The sequence below is a fragment of the Rhineura floridana genome, chromosome 6, assembly GCF_030035675.1.
Source record: "Rhineura floridana isolate rRhiFlo1 chromosome 6, rRhiFlo1.hap2, whole genome shotgun sequence".
NCBI classification, from domain to species: domain Eukaryota; kingdom Metazoa; phylum Chordata; class Lepidosauria; order Squamata; family Rhineuridae; genus Rhineura; species Rhineura floridana.
The window spans coordinates 70,073,545-70,097,923 of NC_084485.1; the positions used below are offsets into that span (position 1 = coordinate 70,073,545).

General features: G+C 41.0%; 1 protein-coding gene across 1 annotated transcript; it reads right to left on the minus strand.

Moving 5' to 3' along the window:
* Positions 1-9,431: 9,431 nt before the first annotated feature.
* Positions 9,432-23,589, minus strand: LOC133386675 (acidic mammalian chitinase-like). Its single transcript, XM_061630385.1, has 11 exons — positions 23,565-23,589; positions 22,457-22,486; positions 20,753-20,957; positions 19,619-19,675; positions 18,230-18,395; positions 16,899-17,017; positions 16,654-16,777; positions 16,367-16,549; positions 14,077-14,193; positions 13,753-13,888; positions 9,432-9,694 (listed from the first exon to the last, which is right to left on the minus strand). The coding sequence occupies exons 1-11, from the start codon at positions 23,587-23,589 to the stop codon at positions 9,432-9,434; spliced, it is 1,425 nt and encodes a 474-aa protein (XP_061486369.1).
* Between the last annotated feature and the right edge of the window lie 790 nt (positions 23,590-24,379).

Consider the following 24,379-nt stretch of genomic DNA (forward strand, 5'->3'; position numbering starts at 1 on the left):
CCTGCGAGCCACAGTTAACAAACTGAAAGCCGTGCTCCCTTCCATTGTCTTCTGTAGATTTTGGAGAACTCTACTACCTTCTTGCTAACATTATCACCCCTGTTGCTGCTCCTCTTGCTCATCATTGCGACTACCTGCTTGTTTGCCAGGCAGAGAGCCAACGAGCAAACAGTGGCATCTACTGTTCCTCTTTCTTGCCACTGCTGTTGTCTGGGCCAGGATGGGTGAATAAATGGGTAAATAAGTAAGCAGGTTGCAATGGAGGAGAAGAAGAGCAAGTCCAGGGGGCTCTTACCAGTGGGCTCACTGCTGGGATTTGAGTCCTTGGCACATGCCTGACCATGCTGACTTGGTGCTGACCCTGCTGTCTTTCCACCTCTCCTTGAAGCAAGTTTGTTTGTTTGTTTGTTTATGATTTGATTTATATCCCGCCCTTCCAGCAGGAGCCCTTCCCTTAACCCCTGTTAAGCAGTTTGATGGCACCAGTGTTATCCATCAATAAGGTTAACCAGGATTACCGTTTGCCCAGGATCTGAAACTACAGTTTGAAGTGGGTTTCATATTCTGGGCTAAGCCTTAAGAGGTGCTTTGTACCACCATAGTACTGGCTGTAGGTAATTTACAAAAAAAAAGACTGGTTGGGAAACAAAAATTAGTAAGTAAATTCTTAAACAAGTTTGTGAGTAAAGTATACTGTTGCATTTAGCCCTGCTGCTTCTATGCTGAAGGGTAAATCAGCAGAAAAGTCATTTAATGTCTCGATCAAAAAGCAAATGAACAAGATGCTTACCCAGCTGCAAGTGCAACAAAATGGCGAGACCTACAAAAGAAAACAACAGAATAAGAATAAGAATGCCTTAGAAAATAGTGAACAGCTGGTGGAGTCAGACAGGGCTGAGCAGAGGGATACCTCTGCTCCACCCAAACCCCGTCCAGCACAGAGGAGTGGGGGGTTAGCCCTAATCTCAAGGCAGGATCCTCCTGCATTTGGTAACTTCCTACATTTTGATCCACATATCCAGACCATAGTATGTCAAGCAGAAAACAAAGAAGAATAAATCTTAAAATGACTACTTTAGATTATTTAAGAGGGTTAAAAAAAAAGGCAGGTGATCCCAATGTCACTAGCCAATCCAGCCTGTGGTGAGTTTGGTTCTCTTGGTTACTGAGAAACTATCTATACAAGGTATGAGGAACCAGTGGCCCTCCAGATGTAGTTGGACTACACCGCCCATCATCCCTAACCACTGGACATGCTGGCTGTGAATGGAAGTTGTAGTCCAACATCATTACAAGGGCCATAGGTTTCCCATCCCTCCTTCACAGCTATCATTTTGCCTAATACATAGCTGAGTCAATGGTCAGGGATTTAACAAAAGGATATTGATGTTCCTTGATAGTTGGGAATTTCTCTCCAGGCTTGGCATGTAATATCCATTGGAGTTTGGGTTAAGCAATACCCTTGAGCTAAGGGAAAAGACAGTGAAATGATTTGAACATAGTTTGGCCATTTGACTTTAGAGAGAGGGAGCTTGCAGAAGTGGAAGCATCCTTATGCTGCAATTGTAGCCTTTGAGGGCCTGATGCAATATGAGCAGCTGTCCTGTCTGTACCACTATGCTCTACTTTTATATTTGTAACTGAATATTATAAAATCACCAGTATTTACTCATCCAACGGAAGCTAAATCCCATGATGCCTCTGGACTTCTCAACCCTTGGGAAAGTGAGTAGCCAGCAACGATGCTTTCTGAACCCAAATTGGGATCATAACAAAAACCCTCATCAACTGAATATGCCCATAGTAGAATGTTTTAGTAAAGCTCATGTATTACTGCAAAAAGTGCTAGGAAAGATGCAATCAACGTGAAGCTTTTCAGGGATATTTTTTATTTCAGCTTCAACAGTCAACAGGTCTCAAGATGCAAGAATTACTTACCAACCCACAGCAGAACCTTCCCCATCTTTCCTCCTGACTTCAAATGGAAGTCCAGATCAAGAGATGAACAAGCACTTTATATGGGAGGCAAAAATACCAGCTATCACTGTGGAACCCACACACCTGCAAACGAGAGGCAGTGTGCCCACCAGATTACATAATACCCAGCCAAAGAGAACAAATACTGTAAATAAAATCTCATGCATTCAAGGTCAACAGCAGCTTGGGCATCTAATTCTTACTTCAAAAGTCCCTACCCTGGCAAAGACCTAAAGAAGGCCCATTTGATATAGGGATTAGACTGTCAGACTGGTGCTGGGACAGTCACTACCTCTCTGCCTTACCTACTACACAGGTTTATTGTGAGAATAAAATAGGAGAAAGAACTATCTATACTCCCTGAGCTCCTTGGAGGAAACATAGGATATACATGGAATGAAAATAATAAATAAAACTGAAGGTGCCTTCATCTCACACTTAACATAAGAAATAGAGGAGCCTATGCAAAAATGTGTGTGCATTTCAGCTGGCAGCAAATTCTCTTATTGTTTGCAGTTATTTCCACATAACTAATGTCCATGACGAAAATAGTGAAGGCCAGTTTTTGCATGCATTTGAAAAATGCTACAGAACATTATGTCACTGGTTTCTATTTTTATGTGTGTTCAGATATATTTCAGATATAGTTGATTCTTTCTACATCCAGGATTAGCACCACAGGGTTTTTAATCAATTTTAAATCAGTGGATGATGCTCTCCATGCACAGGGAAGTCAGAAAATGACATGCAGTACTGATGTTGAAAGGTACAGAACCAGTACCGAAGGTTTAAAGCAGGGATGGGGAACCTTTGGCCTTCCAGATGTTGTTAGACTCCAAGTTCCATGAGTGCTCACCAGCATGGGCAGTGGTCAGGGATGATAGGGGTTGTAGTCTAAGAATATATAAGAAGACCCTGCTGGATCAGGCCAGTGGCTCATCTAGTCCAGGATCCTGTTCTCACAGATGCCAACCAGATGTTTATGGGAAGCCTGCAAGCAGGATCTGAATGCAAGAGCGCTCTTTCCTCCTGCAGTTTCCAACAACTGGCATTCAGAAGCATATTGCCTCTGACAGTGGGGTCAGAGCATAGCCATCATGGCTAGTAACATCTGGAGGGCCACAGGTTCCCCAGCCCTGATTTAATAAACTGGTTCCATTCTGGTGCTTTTTGTTGAGTCAGAAGTATAGTAACTCAGATGTTCACCAAGAACCACGTTTGCCTCTGAGTTTCTCAGGTTTGCTTTCTTGGATATAAGGATAGAGGTGTAATGACTCAGTACTTCTCAAATAACCTTGCTCCTTTTGGCATCCATCTGCTGAGTTCACCTTGAACAAAGAGAAATGTTGACAAGAGTGTAATAAACCTTTGAGCAAACTCAAATGTTATATCTGGGCATGGTGTCAGCTTAACCTTCAGAAAGTGATAAATAGCCTGGGCTTCATATAATAGCTCCAAAAATGACGGCTATTTATTCTTGCCTCACTAGCCAACTCTCTGTATTTGTACTCTTCCTGCCACATCCACAGCACAACAGTTCCTATTGTTTTAAAAACACCGCCTTTCCTTTAAAACTGAGTTGGTGGTTTGCATTCATTGATTTGCACAGCCAAAGAGATTCTTCAGCAGCAATTATTCAGATGGAAATGTGTTTATATACTCAATACATAAAAGGTTACATTGCTCACATTTCTTTTGGAGAACTGAAGTGAACACAAAAGCCATAGCACAAGATAGGAAAAAGTTGGAGAATATTTTCATGAGACCAGAAAGCAATTTTATTGACGATCACATGATATGACCATGGAGATTGTGATGGTCTGCGGAGAAGGATTCAAATAAGGAATGACTTTACAGAAGTGTAGATGATGTCTAATGAGTGTAAGAGTTTTCTTCCATACTGATTTTTATTTTTACCAGAGGTTTCATGCAACTGTCTTTTAAATGAATATCCTTAGGGTAAAGAATTGAATTAAGTGAACCAACCCAATAGCACTATTCACACTTACAGATTGGGAATGTACAGAGCAATACTATGTGTGTGTACTTAAAAGTAAAACCCACTTTATTCAATGGAGCTTACTCACAGTTTTGTGCATCTGAGGTGTATTTATTTATCTAGGGCTACCCAGTGAATTTTTTGAAATGGCTACATATGAACTTGGGACTTCTAGGTATGATGCTAACACAATCCATTTTGCAACATCCCTTGGTGGCTCCATTTGATATGGTGATCGGTGAGTGACACCAATGTGTTCTGCAGCAAGTACGCTATCTATGGACAATATACCTACATCTTTCAATGCCTGTGTTCATGCTCCTAACAAGTATGGTTGGGCTTAAAAGAACAGACATGTCACCCACACTGTACATTTGCTGTGGGTAACATCAGTGAACACTGGTGTACCTGCAGTAAGCATATCTGTCATGTAAAGTACGGACTCATCCTGCATGTCATTCATTGTGATAAACTGCTACAAATTACCAGGAGGTCAGAAAATGGTGATGGCTCTATGTCTCTTGCAAGATGCAAATTCACCCCCTCAAGTCTTTATCAGGACTACCATTAGGCAGAGTGAGGCAACTGCCTCAGGGGGCAGATGCTGGGGAATAGCAGTAGCCCCCTTGCTGTTCCTTCTGAGGCTCCTATATGCCACATGGCCTGTCTTGGGGCCCTTAAATTAGCCTCCTGCCTCAGGTGTGGCGGAGGATGCTGTCCCATTGTTAGAGCTGGATGCAGCTGCCATTTCCTCAATACGCTGCCCAGTCTACATGCAACCATCATAATGTCTGTACAATCCTCTGATCAGGAGCATGGAAAGATTCTCCTCAGTACTTAGCAAGACAATACAGAAGAGATGTTCACACATTTACATTCAACCAGTGTTCAATCTGTGGTTTTAGTTATTTTTGTCTGATTGATAAGTGGCTTGCAACATAAAAAGTTGCTTGTTTTGTTAAAGACAACAGAGTTATAGGATTGTGGGGTTGATCTGGATTATATCTGTGAGTCCCCTCCCAGCCTATTGGTCCAGTGAAGTCCTTAGTACTTAGGTACCCATGACCATACTTGATCATAATTACTTGCACAAAGGACTCCCCCCTCGTTCCTCATGCACATCCCCATAATCTGACCTAGAAGGTTGGGGAAACCTCTAGAACAGATTTGAGGGGGTCACAGGAGGAGGAGAGGGGGGCATCCTGTTGCACAAGTAGATATCTTTGCGCTAGTGAGACACGTTAGTTGGATACCACCCTCAAAATAAGCTAATTTTCACAAGATGCTTAAATATGACTTAGCACTTTTACATTGAATACAACCCTGCAAACATTTCTTCTGTACATGCATGAGAGGTTTCAGAATTAGTTATGCTAAATTTGCAGTGTATTGGGGGGACTAGATTCAGAGATGTCTTGCACAAGTGAAAAGGCACTTCTGCTTGGGCACAGCAGCCCCACTAAATTCTCCTGATTTCTTCATCCCACTGCAGTCTCCACACCCATGCCTTACTGCATACATGCCATTCAGAGAGCCCCTCAACCTTTGGGGGGACTTTTGGGGGGATATAGTAGGGGGAGGAGCCAATAAAACTCCACTGCTCAAGCCAAGTTCTGCTCATCTATCTCCAGTCCTTGTTAATTCACAAAGCACTCTTATAAAGGGTAATGTTGGAAGGAGAGTGTGCAGGACAAATGGGGGGGACTTGGATTAGAGAGCTAGGGATGGGACAGGTGATAGGTGCTTGGGACTGAGCTAGATGTGGAGTAGGCTGTCTGTTTCCGCGGGTCAGGATAGAGCTGGAATGTTTTTTCAGCAGTGAAGTAAGGTTAGACTGGCAGTTTTATCTAGGAGCCAGATCCTGATCCAAGGAGGTGTTTCCATGCACTTCCATCTCCTCCTGAGTTGCCTCACACTAGTCAGGCACTTCACTGAGTGCTCTGAGGTTTCTGCCTGACTCACCATCTCCTGTGTTCCCTGTGGTCCTGGGGGAGGTGACAGGCAGGGAGGATGGTCTAAAAGCTGGTCAGGAACCCAGATAGCTGATGCAGAGACCTCCAGTCCTGGGGCAGTAATGTTGAGCTCCATAGGATCATTGGCAATGTGGAGATCTTGCTCCCATTGCTCCTTATCTGAGGAGACCTCAGCTTCAAGATCTGGGCAGAGCTGAACCCTGACACCAGTCCAATATTTATGGTGGGGAACCTCAGCCAGCCCAAAGTGCTCAAGAACAATGGGCAGAAAATGCCGTCAAAGGAGCATGGTGTTCACAATTACTGTGAGGGGAAAGGGAAGGAAGGAGACCTACAACTGATGTCTTCCTGCTTTTTCTTTGCTGTGTGTGAATAATTCCACTCAGCTGTTTGTGGAAAATAAAAGCAGAGCTTTCCACTGGCTCCTCCTCTGCCAGCTCCCCCCCCCCCTCCACCAGCATCCCACCATTTGGGTTGCGCTGTTTCTGTTGAAATCGGTGGGACTCGAAGTGCTTAAGTCTGACTGGATTGTGCTCTAATGGAATATTTTAGAGGGATACTGGGGCATTTTTTTAATGAAAACGGAAGACTAGTTTCCCCTCCATTCATGATTAAGTCACCCTGCAACATATGAATAAAGACGTTTACATTATGGGAGCAAATTTCTTTATCTGCCCAGACATTGTAATCTTCATTGAAGACCCAGCTCTGGATACCTCATGTTGCAAGTGGATGCAACTCAGAATATATCCTTCTCCATGGTGGCACTCCAGAGATGGAACTCCTGCCACAGGGATGTCCAGGCCAGATTTAGAGACAGGAGAGCCAGGAAACAACCCAGGGCACTGGGTTTGGGGGAGCACCTGTCGCAAGCTATCTGTTCAATTATCTAATGGCTGAAACAGAGAGAATAAACTCTTCATCTTCATTTCCAAAGCAGGCAACACTGACCAGCATGATCAGTAGTGTGTTAATTTTCTTCTTTCTTAATTTGTGGGGATTTTTTTACAATATCAGTGGTCATGAAATCACCAAACCAAAACAAATAAGCATCATGAGATTTGCAAGTATTAACACATTGTTTATTTTGCCTTTTTTGTTGTTAATGACAAAAAGGGAAATATTTAATGTTTGAAGTAAAATCTTTCAGGTATTCGATATATAGATTCATTTTTCGCTAACCGCTTACAGCAGGAACTGTAGAAGCAAGCTCTAACCTGTAGACTAGTAGTCCTGATTTGCCCATGAGGCCTTCCCCCCCCCCAGCTATTTTTTATGTCAGGTGTAGGAATGGGCAAGAAATTTGCACTTTCCAAAACAATATGAGGACCAAAACACAGCCATCGTTCGAAATTCGCACTTACTTGAATTTAGCAATGCCACCTTGCTGAGGTATTGGGATTACACTGTAAGGCTCCTGCTATGAAAGCAAAGAAACAACCAGGAGCCTTACAGTGCAAGCCCAAATACTTCTCAGCAAGCAAGGCTTGCATTCAGCACCTTCTAAATTTGATGCCAAATGCAAGCCCCACTAGGACTGATTTCACTTGGGAGCTCCCAATTTGAACAGGGCTGCAAAGATTCCTGTTAAAAGCTGAATTTTAAATTCAGCACTGGTTGCAAGCCTAACTTTCAGCAGGAATCTTTGCAACTGTCTCTTAAATTAAACATTACAAAAGAAGGGAAGAAATGGGAGCACTCTTAGACTTCTTTTCAAGTTCAAATCACCTGACAATGTCATATGATGGGAGATTCTTGACAAGTAGGTAGCCTGGCCCACTTGTCAAAAATGGCTCATGGAGGGTGCAGCAGATCCAGCCCACCAGTCAAATCTAGTTCCCCACCCCTGTCCTACAGTGTTCTAATTTATCAATTAAAATGTCATTGGGTGGTCACTGAATAAAAGAGAGAAAAGCGATAATTTGAACTAATGGGTTAGGAGTAACATACTAAGGCTGTCATCTACTGTTGACTCTGTTTAACACTGGCCCACCAGATGTTGGCACACAATTCAATTTCTTGATGTTACCACATTATTTTTAAATTGTAAAGGCTCATTTTAGTTAAAGGTAACAAACTTTTTTATTTGCCTATATATGACACGAATAAAACAGATGTACAGATACATGCAAATGCAATCTTATATCTTACATGACAGGGATTATTTAGAGTAGATCTACTGAAATTATGGGACCTTAGTCAAGTCCCTTAATTTCAATGAGTCTCCTCTGAGTAGAACCAGCATTGCACACAGCCCTTACCCTGCCTTTTCTCCAGATTGGGGCTCCAGGCAGCTTACCAAAAAAATCATGACATGGGCTACAAAAGTAATTAAAACTAAAGAAACCAAAAGTTGAACAATGGGGCCTAGAGACCAAAAATGCTCTTCATCTTAGGAGCCAGGTTTAAAAAATAATTTATTTGCATATATTAGATAAACCGAAGTAAAGAAAATAGTTTGTATGGATACTTATTCTCCTGATACATTTGGTTCCAGAAAATAAGACAATTTTTAGTGTTTTAGTCTAAACTTTCAAGGAGCTGTCCAAGGTAAAGGTAAAGCACCTTGGACAGCTTCTTTAAAAGCTCAGATTAAAACCCAGAGCAGATTCCACTGCCCCGCTGACATTGTGCCACCAACGGCCACTGCCAGGCTGCATATGCTGTGGTATCTCCACTGCTCCATAGAGTCTCAGCAGCAGGAGTGATAGATTAGGAGTGCTCTGGCCATGTTGTGTCATTTTGTTAATTTAATCAGGATGTCAACTAGGGTATTGTGACTAATTAAAAGGTAGGTTGCAATTTTTAAATAGGTAAATATTATTAGACAGGATCCAGCCCATATTAAGAATATGACTTGTTTTTTCTTCCATGATCCAACTAGAGGTAACAGTTTCCCGTCTAAGCAATGACCACACCTATACCAGGTTGGAAAGGAATGTAGCAGAGCACATGCTTACCATGCTGCAGGTCCAAGATTTAATCACTAGCATTTCCAGTTAAAAGGATCAGGTAGCAGGAAATACTTTATGAAATACTATCTGCCTGGAAATCTGAAGAGTCATTGCCAGTCAGAGTAGATAAAACCGGGCTAGATGGTCAAAGAAGGCAGCTTCTAATGTTCCTGAGCTTAGCTATAACAAGATTGCTGCATCATATACCTTTGGATCAAGCCTTCTGCATTTTTAAGCCCCTTTGGGGATCCCATCCCATGCACAATGGGCCAGTGCAGACTGAGCCACATTCAGGTCTGTGACATTGTGTTGGGGAACATAGAAGATAATATGAACTGTTGTGTTTATATATATATATATAACGAATTAAAGTAAAGACACCCAGCCAACACATTTTACAAAAAAAATCAGCACAAACATAATTGAGTCATGCCTGTAGGGTTTTATTGTAAAGAAAAGGGTCTGCTGCGGACCATATAGCTACATGTTTTTAATCATCTCTCCTTGTTGGAATACTTTTGTTAATATCTAAGGGAAGTTGCAGCACTTGCAGCTGTCATCAAAAACCAACCCAGATGTACAGCTGAAGCTGTAAGTCACCTTGTTATCACACATGTAGAATTTGGTATTGTCTTCTGGGTCAGCGTGGATACCATCTGGTTGGTTGGCACAAAAGTTACCAGGCACTGGGGGGCCAACAGTTGTAGTAGTAGTAGTGTCTGTATCTCCATTAGTTGTAGTAGTAGTTGGGGTAGTAGTTTCACCATCATGGCAGTCTGGCACAATGGGCTCTAGAATGAATATTTAATAACATAATAAGAAAACTATATCCATACTAAATCATGCTAGAAGACTCCCACATTTCTAAGCTACCCAAGGAAGATGTGCAGGCATATAGATCTAGAAACAAATAAATAGCTCCCAAGGAATGCTCATTGGGTGCATACATCAACCAAAGACATCCGATCTCCTTGCATTCTTGCAAATGCAATTAATTTCATTGATGCTTATGGGCATCTAGGGATTGGTTTTACATTTTACATAGAAGTCTGGTCTGCTGCTTGGATACTCTGTGACCCCTAGTGAACATAGGACCCTGCGAAGCAGTGATGTTTGTTGGCAAATTATGTGGGATCATATGGTTGGCATGCAGTGAGGAAGCCACAAATCAGTGCTTCTTCCTTCCACCACTTGGTTACAGGCATCTGCCTCTTCATATATTAGAAAAGGGCTGCAATGTTTAGCAGATTAATTGATTAAAATAAGCAAGTAAATATTTTAACCAACTAAAAAAGTACTCCAATGAATCAGCAGCAGATTATTTTAAAATATACATAGAGAGAATGTATTATACAAATATTTATTTTAAAAAACAAAGATGGTAAGCACCATCTTAAAACAGGCATATCCTCTTTCCCATTTCAAAGGTGATGTCTACTACTAGTATATTGGCAAGTGTACTAATGTTTGTTGTAGTAGTTGGAAGTTTTGAATTGTTTTAATTCATGCAAGATCACTTTTAGTCTTTTATATGTAATTTTAATTGCATTTTTTATTTTTATTGCTATTGTTTTTGTTGTTTATAGAATCATAGAGTTGGAAGGGGCCTTGTAGGCCATCGAGTCCAACCCCCTGCTCACAGCAGGAAATCCACAGCTAGAGCATCTCCCACAGATAGCTGTCCAGCCTCTGCTTAAAAACATCCAGCGAAGGGGATCCCACCAACTCCCTAGGCAGTCGGTTCCATTGCCGAACTGCCCTTACTGTCAAGAAGTTCCTTCTAATGTCCAATCTGAATCTACGCTCCTGCAATTTAAAACCATTAGACCTAGTCCTACCCTCTGGGGCAGCAGAGAACAAATCTGTACCCTCCTCTATGTGACAGCCCTTCAGGTACTTAAAGAGTATAATCATGTCGCCCCTCAGCCTTCTCTTCACCAGACTGAACATGCCAAGTTCCTTCAACCTTTCCTCATAAGACTTGTTCTCCATACCGGCTATCATCCTCGTCGCCCTCTTCTGAACCCGCTCTAACTTGTCTATATCTTACTTAAAATGAGGCACCCAGAACTGAACACAGTATTCCAGATGAGGCCTGACTAATGCAGAATATAGTGGGACTATTACTTCCCTTGTTATTGTTATGTTTTATTTGTTTTATTTGTCATTGTTTTAACATGGTGTAAGTCACTAGGGATGATGATGATAATAATAGTAATAATAACAACAACAACAACAACAACAATATTTCTGTGCTGTGTAAATCACCTTGAATCTGTGTAGTATAAGCCAATACATAAACAAAGTTATAATCATAAATAATATGATTACATATAGGTGCATCATCTAAAAAAATCACAGAAATTGTACTTCTTGTTTCAGAACTATCTAACAAAGTAGTTCTGTTAGCGCAAGCATTTTTGCTTGTGTAACAGAACTTCCCTCCTTCTCTTCTCGCTGCATTCCTTCCATAAACCTCCCCAAATCTGCTCCAGAGGTTTGGGAAAAACCCCAGAACATATCTAGGGGTGTATGGGGAGACGAGAGGAAGGGGAAGTTCCATTGGGGAGTCAGAAGTCCTTGCGTCCTTGAACTACTTTGTGGGATACCACCTGTTGTTTTTACTCCATTCATATTTAAGCTCTATCTATGGGTCAATCCTCTGAAGCTCATAACTAAGCTAAACATGGCTACGCTAAGATTTCTTTAATTGGGTGACAGCCCTACTTTAGAGAATTCACACCTTGGAATATTGTGTACAAGTGATAAATGCCTCTGCTGCATAAATTGTGAATTGGTCCCAAGCTCAGAACAGCAAATTCAACTCCTACTACGTAGTGATTTTGAAATCTCCATCCCTAGGGCCAGCATTGGCATATGCTTTCTGTTTCTGCCATTTGGAAAGTGGCGACATGACCAATGTCACTGTAGTGTATGTATACTGAGAGACAGTTCAAATTCCAGATCCTATCATTGCACCCTCCCACATTCGGACCCTCACATTTATGTCAACAGAGCCCAGTGGAAGGCACTAAGTGACTCAGGCAGCAGAGCCCTGTCACCTTACTCCCTGAGTCACCATGATAGCCCTCAAACTAAGGAATTACCAGTCCAATCTCTACATTGCTGCTGCACCATCCATATGTTGGGTGGAGCTGCAATTCTTCCGTCCACCCAAGATCATGTGAGTAGAGGAACTAACAGGGGCCTAGGTGACAGTCTGCAACTCTTATTCCAAGCTGCATTCTTAGCCTGAGTAACCTGTCAGACAGAGTAACACAAACTGCCTTACCTTGCTTTGCTTCACCTCATCTGGCAACTGTCCTCTGATGCATCTTTGACTACGTTCCTGCCTCCAGCCTTTTGGTTTTATCTGCTCATTCACCAGCATGTCTTTTGACTCCATCTCTGACCCAGGCCCTTGGCCTTTGTTTACCTGATCTGGCACCTGACCCTCCAATGTGTTTGTGGTCACATCTTCTGCTTCTGGTCAGCCTGGCATAAAGCTAAATCTCAGGTCTGATGGACATTAGCAGGCCAGCAAAAGTCTTTGCATAGTGGAGGAACATCCATGTCCCTCTCCTGCAGCAAGCTGATAACCTCATGTACTAAGCAGTGGAGACTGGTGGCTCCAATGTCAGTGGGGCAGTGAATCTACTCTGGGCTTTAGTCTGAACTTTCAAGGAGCTGTCCAGGGTGCTTGGATAGCTTCTTGAAAGTTCAGACTAAACTCTGGAGCAGATTCACTGCCCCACCAACATTGGAGCCACCAGTCTCCACTGGTACAAAGCAAGCATTCTATAAGGATCCCTTTCTGAGAGGGGACTTGGGCACCTGCACAACTGAGTATCCACATGGAATAACCGTGTCATGTGTGACATTATCTGTGTCATGCAGAGGAGGGGGCACAAGCATTGTTGCATTACATGAAGACTCCCACATAGGCCTAAATGTCTGAACCAGGTCAAAGTTTAGGCACTAGCTGTGAATTCCTGAAAAAACTCTCAAATGCTTTGCAATACTACGATTGTGTGGAAACATATCTGAGGCTAAAATAATCACAGGATTTGATTATTCTCAGTATGAGATGCCCTGCAAACACAGCACAAAGAAATCAAAGAAAGTCTTGCTCCATTCCACCCTGCCAGTGTTGAATATAATTGCTCTTGTGAGACAAGCAATGGCATAGCAATTTTTCTGGGAACATGCCCTTGCTGCAGTGCAAGGTCACCAGTTATGACCAAGCGCTAAAGGATTCGTGTTTTTTTGCTGGTGATTTACTAGCAGTATACAGCCATTGCTAGTCTTGGAGCCATATTTATTTTTGAAATAGCAAGTCAAATTGTCTATTTACTTAACAATGCCTTTCAGTATAAAGGGGAATTTTACCACAGCTGAGCAGGAAAAACTTGCTTATTCTCCTTGTGACATAGATCATTGAGCATAGGAGTTATAAATGGAAACTCTAGCGGGAAACCACTGAATTACAATTTATCAGACAATTTAATTTTGTCACCAGTGCTTAAACTGAGATTACATTTATCACACTACATGTGTTAATGCTGAGATGTTTGTGTCATCATCAATGCTGCCTTGTTAATTGGTCACTGCAGCTTTTTGCTTTCAGGTAATCAACAGTCTGTTCTTTCTGCATTTCATTTTCCTCTGACCTCACTCCTCTACAGCAACACCCACCCTTCATGTGTATATATGCTTGCCAATTTAGGATTCCTCTTCATGCATCTGATGACATGAACTGTATCCTATGGAGACTTTTGCCATAGTAAATTTGTTAGTCTTTAAGGTGCCACTTGACCCTAGCATGGATATCCCCCTGGAAATATCTTACCATTTGTTTCAAGAAGTCTCTTCAGCTCACTTATTAAAGGATATTTTCCCTCATTACAGAAAGTGCCCAGAAAATCATCCAGATCAATCGCCCAAACCATGGCACCTCCAAAATGATTGTCCTTCAGGTATTTGACCTAACCAAATAAATAAGTAAACACTATTTAATAAGAATTCCACAGCATCTTTCCTTTCCATTTCATGTATAATAAGTAAAATTACTTATTATTTGGAGAGTGGTAATCACATCTCTGCTAAATCATACTTCTGTTCATACATGCAGTCCAAGTATAACCTAATATTAGGGGGGGTGTTAAAGTCTTACTTTGTATTGATAGCTGCAAGTGTTGTCATATCCAACCCATTCGTTATCCTTGTAGGCATATGGAACTTTCTGGTCATCAATCCATTTTATTGTGGCAGTCTTTAAAAATGTGCAAATCTGTTGAAAACATTAAAAAGATTCTGCAATTCTTAATGCAAGAGGAAGTCAATGTAGGTTTATCTTGGCCTCCAGTGAATGTTTTGTGCTGATTCAGCAAGCTAAAATCTAATAAACATATATATCTCCTGACAATCACATATCTCTGAATGATCACATATTTTTAAGGGTTCGATCTGAAACTCTGGACAGAGTAAACCATTAATGCACCAAACTGGCTTTCTAGGTCAAATCTTACCTAAGAGAGAGCATGAACCTGGAAACAGAGGACAGCAAAAACAAGCCGTCAATAAGTATCTACTGAAGACAAGAAATAGCATTTGATAAGCTAAAACAGCTTATACTGTTTGAAATGCTAGCACAAGTATCATAGCTATATATAGAAACATTTATGGCAAAAACTAATTTAGGTACTTAAACAATGTAAGACTAGCATGTGGGGAGGAGCTCCTAATAGCCTGGGGACCTGCACTAGCACTGTGAAAACACTTGGAACAATCCACTAATTCAGCACCCTTAGTCAGTGCTAACTGTGCCATCTGGTAATCCTCTCAACTTGTGTAGCACATTAGTGGTTTGCAGAACTATTGCCATTAAGCAATGTTTTTTAATATAATTAAAATAGTCAGAATACATTCGGTGAGGTCAGATTGTCCTTCTACAATATTAAGCCACAGTTCCAAGAGGTTAGGACTGTTCAAATGATCCTGGACTGACTGACTAACAGAGGAAGACCAACATAATCGTTTCCCCCAATTAATTAAGCAATGTGGAAAGAGTACAGAGCAGATAAAAAGGTGACAGGACATGGAATTCTAAGTCTTTCAGCTCCAGCCAAAGATATTTCCGCATTTACCCTTTTCTCTAGAATTGCCATTTATTTTTCATTCATTCATTCATCCATTCATTCAGATAGTGGTATCTTCAAAGCACAGACTTTCACATAGTTTCTGTTTTCCCCTGCTTTGGTCACTTTATACCTAATTTGTAATGGGGTTGTGTGTTTTTGTAATAAAACACAATTGTTCCAGCCTGTCCAGTACAGACAAAGTGCTATTAAAGCTTTTTAGGTGCTCATGCCATTATATCATCCTTTCTGTGAGTGTAGCCTATTATATGGCTTACTGTTGAATTGGTGATAAACAGGCTCTCTGAAGTTCACTATTTCACTATTTAAAAAAGAAAAATCATTGAAAGGAAATGAGTAATTAAAGGCCTACACCTCATAGGAAGCAAAACTGACATGGAACAATTCACAAAGGGGCTATTCAAGGAGAAATTACTCATTAATTGGCCTAGCTGGAATCAATAAAATGAGCCAAACTGACAAAGCAATAATGTCTAGTTCTGGCCAGGATAAGCCCATGGTGGAGTGTGGAGGAATCTGGTCAGGCACAGGCTTGGTGCAGATAACTGGAATGAAATTGAAAGGCAAGGAGCTGTTCTCCACTCAAAAGTCACAGGTCAAAACACAAGAGTGGTCAGAGACAGGTCATTCAGGATCCTGAACAAATCTGAGAGAAAAGATGACTTGTTCTGAAAAGAGCTTACTGAGTTCTTACATATTCAGCCTAGCTACCTCTCCCAAACTCTTCCCCCTTGCTGGAGAACCAAAATCCTTAAAGAAACTGGTCTCTGGCCTGGAGCCTGGTATTCTTTCAATTGCCTCTTGCTGAATAGGCTGACTGTAGAAGTGAGGAGACCTTTGGGAGACCTTTGTGAGCAAGAATGCTGGCCCCTCTGCATGGTCCAGCTGAGGGGCTGCAGTTTGGGGGTTTTCAAGTTTGGGAGTCTAAGCCTTCAATAGTCCCTGGTGGCTGGACTTGGTCTCAGTGTCTTGGCCTAGATGTGGTGCTTTTATGAATGGTGCTGTTGAACCTGACACTCTGAGTTAGTGGCCAAGTCAATGCAGGCAGTTTGCATTGTGATAGTTAGAGAAGACTATTAACCATGGGGAAGGGCATTGCTAGCAGATATAGCACATATTAAATGCTGAGTGGGAACTTCTTTTTAATTCTTCTTCCAACTATTTACAGAAAAGCATTGCCTCAGTAGTGCTAGGAGGCTCTCCTGTGGAAGTAGGCAAGTGGTTGTAATCCTATTTGGTACACAAGAAATGTCTGGCAAGTGAAGCAGAACTGGAGAGTTTACAAGATCAGGCTGTGATCTTTACCTCATAATAGGCCCAGAAGCCTGCCTCACGGGTGTAAGTTCCAGCTGAGCCAGCCCCAGAAACAGGTGCACAGACACCTGTATCTGACGTAGTAAGCCTGAAGGTGCGTCCATAGGTGGGGAATCCCATCATGAGCTTCTCAACTGGGGCACCATTGTCTTTCCAGTATTGCATGGCGTAATCCTGAGAAGGAGGGGAAAGGGGGGAATTAATACTCAGTGTTTTCATCCGTCTCTTGAAAAAACACCACAATGATGGTATTTATAGGATCAGGATGCTTTCCTTACACAGTTGAAATACTTCAAATCGCCTTGGTCTTTGGATCCCAAATACAGTGGGCTGTTATGTCCTGTACAGGTGTCCCAGCCTCCATGGAAGTCATAACACATTACACTGATGATATCTAAAAGTCTGGCGTAAATCAAACAAAACAAAATGTTATAGTTAGTACATAGACCATTGTTTCTCAAGCAGTGAGCTAGGAACCACCAAATTGCTTTTTGAAACCTCAGTAGAACTTCACGCTACTTACTGTCCTATCTCAGCAATTTCATATCCTGCATCAATGGTCCCTTTGCCAGCAGAAACTGCTGCTGTGATCAAAAGCCTTTTACCGTCACATTTATTGTTCTCAAAAGCAGCCAGCATTTCCTACAGAGAGAGTTCGAGAACCATGAGCATTTGTTGCCCACACATTTCTAAAGCAGACATTTTCAGAATTAATTATCAATTCCTCAAATTTCTTTGAAACCACTCCTTCTTAATATCCCTCATAAACTCTTGCAAGTTAAAAAAATTCCTCTACAATACACCTTAAATTTAGGGTTAATTCACCAGCCACCTTAATTGGTAAATATATAAAAAAGTGAGATCCTTGCCAAACAATAGGTTTGATCTACTACACTACAGACATCTTCCAAATGTAAGAGACTTTCCCCACCAATAGTCTGTTGCACATTTGTACACATCTCTTATCTCAAGGCCGTGCTGTTTGCATTTTTCCTGCACAATATTTTTGTATGTGATAAAAATTGAATTCTTGCCCCAAGAACTTTAGTTGTGTTTTTTAGTGTGTGAAAAGTGCAATAGTCATACCTATGGGATTTTTTTTTTGCACAATTAGTGATGAGCAACACCCACCCAGACAATTTTGTGCACTTTTAAAAGGCTGCTGTTATAGCTATTATATATTAATAATGGCAGAGTCTTGTGGCACCTCTCTTCCTTCATCTATCTCCTCCTCTATCAGTACCTTGCTGTGTGGGCAAGGCTGGAGAGGAGGGAACATGGCCAGATGAGAACCTGCCAGAGGCCACATCCAGCCCAGGGACCAGCATTTTCCTAGTCCTGCCTTAAAGACTAACATATTTATTGTAGCATAAGATTTCAGAGAATGTTTATGCCACAATACAACAGTATTTAGGGGAATATGATGCCATAGTACTCTCTTTTGTTGTTTTCTGCAAGTGACTAACATGCCTACCCCTTTTAAAGTTGCTTTTATTATTAAATTACTGTTCATGTCCTGCTGCTTATATTTTAGCTGTTGTCGCTGCTATTCTCTTAAATCTTTGAAGACAGGATTTCACCTGCTGTATGGTGTACATCTCCATTGTAGCAGTGCTCACCTAACTATTATGTTGTTTAACCTTCCCAATTACACCAGAAGTGCTTTGTCCCAGTTATTTAAATTTTCATGCAGTACGTAAGTCCCATAGTAAATAGCTGTACACAGCTTTTATGTGCAAGTGTGGGACATAGGAAAGGGTGGTTTCAAATATGTTTTGGGAATCAATAATTAGTACTGATTCTCTCCTGAACTTATTATCAGTGATTATCAATGCTAGTGCATTGGTTTCTCACCTGAATCAGGATGGTGAAGCGTTGTTTGTCTTCAGGAGGGCTGCCCCTGGATCCTGGGTATTCAAAGTCCAGGTCAATCCCATCAAAATCAAACTTACAGAGATATTCACTCACTGAATCAATGAAGATTTTACGATTGGCAGCTGTGGCAACCATTTCAGTGAACCTAGGAAGAGAACAGTCATAGACAATCTCCCACATGCCCTTACATGCAGTTTAGATATCATTCTCTTTCTATTACACCGACTGTTGTCATACAGCCCCATAATCAGAATTGTGTGTAATCTACTATCACATTGTGCAAAAGTAGCAGCTGGTAATGAATGCACAATTTACACTCTTAAGAATTGCAGCTAACTTCTTGCCTGACTTAATGCATGATGCAGGATGCTCTGTAAACATCATCAGAACCATGTTGGGGCCACTTATTCAAAACAATCTTCAGTACAATTGTTTTTGTTGTTGTTATGTGCCTTCAAGTCAATTACGACTTATGGCGACCCTATGAATCAGTGACCTCCAAGAGCATCTGTCCTGAACCACACTATTCAGAACTTGTAAGTTCAGTACAATTGTGGTAATGTTTAAATGACCCAATCATTTGAGAAGGTCTGATCCTATGGATCTTTCCCATGTAACTGGCAGTCCCTCCTAGAAAACGTTGATTCCTTGGCTGGAACCCATGCAATCAGTCCCCACTCTTACGGATGAGTGATTTAAATAGCACTCCAACCATGCAGACACTGCTCGTGGACAGGTGGCTTGGGTGACATGTAAAAGGCACCCAAGACAAGAAGTATGACAATGTGGGCATTGTGTTGTGCTTAGAAGAAGCCAGAAGGAGGACTAAGTAGGAGTAATCCAGGAAAGTGAGGTTTCAGTACCCTGGACAGTTCCCCCTGGTTATCAGAATCAGAATAAATCATGCAAATGAAAGAAATGCATGCAAATAGGTTCATTTTGCATAATTTATACAGCTCCCAGAATTTTTGGCATAGAACTAGATTACCTTGCCACAAAATAGTGATTTGTTGCTTGTGTGTGTTTATTTAGCTCACAGCATACACAAGCCTGCCTATAATCTCTCCATGTATAATGTCAATGGTCATCACTTTCATTAGTCCTATTGCTAAATAACCTGTGCACCAGAACCCCTCATCAAAAGTTACTTTTACCCTGCTGCAGTAATTTATTATCAGAATCCATATCTTAATCCTTGACTACTGTTAGAATTTAACTTCAGGTCATTGCTTTATGTTCAAAACTATCACTGTGGCCTGAATCTCATAACAGCTTCCATTTTAAACACTCAACAGGAACACACTCTGTAAGTTCAAAGTTTTCATACTGTCACCATTAATAGTGAATGTGGAAACAAAGGATACTCACTTCTGTGTGCCAAAATTCCAGCCTCCAATAGCTAGCACGGTGACAAGATTCGGGTTGCTGTAAAACATGTAAGGGAATATCAGTCTGGAAACTTGCTTTGTAACTTCAGAATCAAAATGAAATTTTAATAGAATGTTAAGATGTCGAACACATACAAAAAGCCACAGAATTATTTATTATTATCGTTAGTGTCATTTCAAGACCCTTTCAGTTCCTTGAAATTAATTAATAAGGTTTTTTTTGCTATTTAAAAAAATAGAAAGAGGATCAATGCTATAAAAAAATTAAAGGATTTTTGTTAAGACTACATGTGCAGATAGATAGGGCTCCTCCAGATGTTACCAGGGCAGTTATACATAATCCCATTTTCAATACTGTTTGAGCTGGCAACAGTTTTGGGATGTGCATACTGCTTCGTTTCCAATCAGTGCATGTCCCACAGCTTCCTCCAGAAATCCTGTAACTTTTCATAGCACAAATATTCCAGGGTGTGTGTGTCCTGTTTTTCCTGTGCTAAAATGCAAGAGTGCACCTCAGGTGGGAATACTGAGGAAGCATTACAAAACCAATAAAGAGGAATTATGTGTGGACAGTCCACTATAAATTCACAACTAATGCACTATTATTGCATCAATGACATGTTGCATACATTTTTAAAAAGCCAGTCTGGAGGGAACCTGCGGCCAGCCTTTATATAGCATTCCTCCTGATTAGTCTGTGGGGACACTATCCAACAATTAGCATTTGTCCTGAATTCATCCTGATTTGATTGTGGGCTGTTAACATGTCTTTCTGTTAATAAATTGTTCATCCCACACTATTCAGTGCATTTCCACATCACTTTCCTAACTGTAAAAGTCCATTTTAGGGGGGGGAGTGGATTGCTGTGATAGAGTGCTTTAATCTTCTTTAATTGCACAAACCTAAATGTCTAGTATGCACTTTAATCCCGGCTGCAAAATACTGACAGTCTGGTGGCACCCATAGACAGACAGATACATATAACTAAAGGGTGATATCCAACTAAGTCATATTCAAAGTAGACACACTGAAATCAGTGGGTGTGCTCTCTGAGTATGACTTAGTTGGAATACCACCCATTTCCAAATCATTCTAGAAAAAGTAAGTACTGACCTTTTCTTAAGTGCCTGAAACTCTGGGAAGAGCCTGTCTTCATCATTCCATTCATAAGGGGCAATCTTATGTTGATTCATAGTGGCAAAGGCATAGGTCAAATGAGTACAGAGATTTGGATCAATGTTGTTCGGGAAGTATTTGGCTGGTTCTGGCCGATACTGGGCCCAATTAGTGAAATAGCACACTAGTTTGTAGGCAGTACCTGGAAAGCCAAGATGAACTTTTGTGAGGTTCACTTTCATTTCTTACTTTCATTTGCCATTCAATCCAGCTATAAAAACCATTATAGCTAGTAAAATAGGCAGTGTGCTCTAGGACTAACTAGTCCTGGGCCTGGTACTCTAATTACTACTCCATCCAGTCCCTCAGAGCACACTGGCTCACACTGGCAGAAATAATATAAAAATTAAATTAACTGATCAGTTTATAATAAGGCTCCCCCCCCCGCCTGAAATTTTGAGTATTTGAAATCATCAGCTTTGCGTTTAAACATGTGGTTCGGAACTTCATTCTGTGGTTCGGAACTTCATTCTTTATGCTGTTTTTGTTTTTAAAGGACAAACTGGGAGCATGGGAATAGAAGGAAGGTATTTTAATATTTTTTTTAAGTGATCATTCATTGCTGTGCTGTGAATCCAGCAATATCAAGTTTTTGCTGGTTAATTTTGATTGTTTAACTCTTCAGACAGACTAAATGTACCAAATGAAGTTTAACTCAGCAGTGGTTCAGTTTTCAACTTTCAAATTTACATCAGATAACTGAAACAAAGATAAATTCATAAGAAGGAGGCTAGTTTAATGGCGGGGTGGGAGTGGGGAATTTGTTGACAGCCTGCAGAAAGACAGTAAACCTGAGACAAGAGACAGATTTGATGAGTAATTAACTGTCTCATCTACATTTAAATACAAAAACAAATAGAGCATCTACTAGAAGAGTGATGATATACTGGTATGAATTAAGCTATTTTTTTAGGAGAAAAAACGGATTGGTAAAAGCAAAAGAAATCAGGGGAGGGGGGAATGGAACAGTACCCCCTGCAGGTCAGGCAAAAAGAGATTCAAAACGGCTCCAGCAAGTGAACTCCAACCCTAGATCAGAGTTCCAAATCACAGGGAGAGCTTGTGTGTATAGACTCTGCTCTCCTTTACAGATGCTCCCCTTCAAATGCATGGATTGGGGAAGGTCTACTTTGTTTCAGAATTGGAAGATTTTAAAATGTTGCACAAAGTTGGGGAAACATATTCATGGGTGCCCTTTAACCCATAGGAAAGCAGCTGGGCAGGACCATTTGACAAATTAACAGCTGGAAGGGAAAGAGCTCAGTAGCAGCCCCTTTTCTCACTGTCTGTGCCCTATGCTCTCTGCAGCTGTTTTGCTAAAAAAAACACAATGGAAGAAAGAATCATACAAATGATACCACACAGTTAAAAATAATCCCACTTTCCTTCCAGGAAGTCTGGTCTTCCTTTTGTTGGTCCTATTGAGTTTCCAAACTTGTGTCCCTATGAACTCCTTATCTTAAAATATCAATGAATTATACTTTTTAAGAGTGTTATCCATTCCAGAAACCTCAATGCTGGAATAGTCATTATTACCTAAGGCAGTCATATTCATTGTGTGACCCTTTGTGGATGATAACAGCATAATGAATATAACTGCCTTACTTTATTCTCATTAACCGTGAGGGAAAGGTTTCTTACCAAGCTGCAGCTGCAGCAAAACAGCCAAACCTGCAAAAGAAAAGTGAGTATGTCAGAAACAACTAAAAATATTATTATCGGTATTTGAAAGTAGAGTTGAACCAAAATGGAGGGGTCATGTCTTACACAAAATTTCCCCCTGTGAAATGCACCACCATCATCCCATGTCCATTTCTGGGGTTATTTGGTGGCTGTGTGCTAGGGCAAAAATGTTCACAAAAAGTATTGCCTTTACTTTTATTTGGCTTTGGAATGTCATTGTGTCGCCTAATCCTTATGTCGCCAAATCAGTTTGATTACTAAGCATCACCAGGTACCCTGTACTTCCAGCCCTCTCTCTGATTTGGCTTCATGGCATCATCATCACATAGCCAGATCTGATTGGCCACACAATGGCATGATATAATGGTGTTTTCTAAGTGATTTCTTTCTCTTTTTAAAGATTTTTATTTCATTATTTCAACATTATAATTCATTAAGATCCAACTAGAACAGATTAAATTGAAAAGGGGGGGAAATTGTGAAAAGAAAAACAAACAGAGCTAAACTGAATTAATTTGCAAACTATAAATTACAGTCTGGAGCAGATAGAACATAGTTCCGTATACATAATCAAAGGTTTTCCCCCTATTCATTTGGAAAATCGCAGTGTGTTAAATTACTTTAATAATTTATTCCATGCATTCAGGAAATCACACTTTACAATTGATTAGCTGACCTATTCCCTTTACCCTGTTACCACAAAGTTCAATTCATCTTCAAGTGATTTCTGATTGGCTGGGGTCACATCAGGAAGATGCCTTCTTTTGAAAATGTGCTGAGGTTGAGATCAGCAAAAGATAAGCAAGGGGTGTTCTTTTAAAAATCCCACTCTCAATAACTCCTCATTTCCCCCTAAATTTCTACATAGGCAAAAATTTAGCACAACCCTATAGGACATATGTCCAAAGCATGTAACTCCATTTTGAACACTATTGCCCATTCTCAGAAGACAATCTTGTATTATAAAAAACATTCGCCCTATAGATTGTAAGGTCAACTCTGTAGATAACTTCTGTCCTTCCTGAAAGTTGCAGCAAGAGGGGTGAAAACTGAAAGACAAACTCACCAAACCACAGCAGACCCTTCCCCATCTTTTTTTTCCCCAATGGTGACTGCCCAGCTCCCAGGGCAAGAGGTGCTTTATGTAGAGGACAAAAACCCACTTATCAGTGTGGGATCCAGGCACCTGCAATGAGGGAGATAGACTTCCAAATAATTCAGATACAATCAAAACAAACATCACAGGCAGAAAATCTCATTTAGTCAAAGTCAACAACTGCTCAGAAGTCTTCACCACTATAAAGTCTCCCAAGCCTAAGTCCTCTGAAGAATCACAATGGAGTCTAATTGCCCATGGGGCAACTAGATCATCTTCTAGCTGCAACGAAATCTGTGACAAATTCTAGCTTCTAGTTCGCAACCACAGTATGGCTATAAAGTAAAAATGCACCACACCAAGGCCCAGTCATACATATGGGTAAAATTCCTTCCAATTCCTGTCATCTAATGACTGTCCTCCATTCACAGCAGTGGCAAGCCACTTAAGTAGGGAACATAGACAGGGAGGTCAGCAACAGTAATGCTGAAGCCCAGACCTTTAAGTTATAGCCCAGGAGCAGACCAGAGGGAGGAAGCTGTCCCTCACCCCAGTCCCACCCTGCTTTGCGTAACATCTTACCACATTAAGAATCCTGGAGAACTCAAAAGCTTGCCACACTTTGGTGCCATTTTGGTTGGTCTTTCTGATATAGATATTGCCCAACTGTGGATTTTGGAGCTTATTCTTTTTCCAGTCTTCAGGGGATAGTGCCAGTGGTTATGCAGCCAAACCAAAAAGCTCACAGACAAGAGAGAGGTACCAACAGATTCAGGGAACACTGA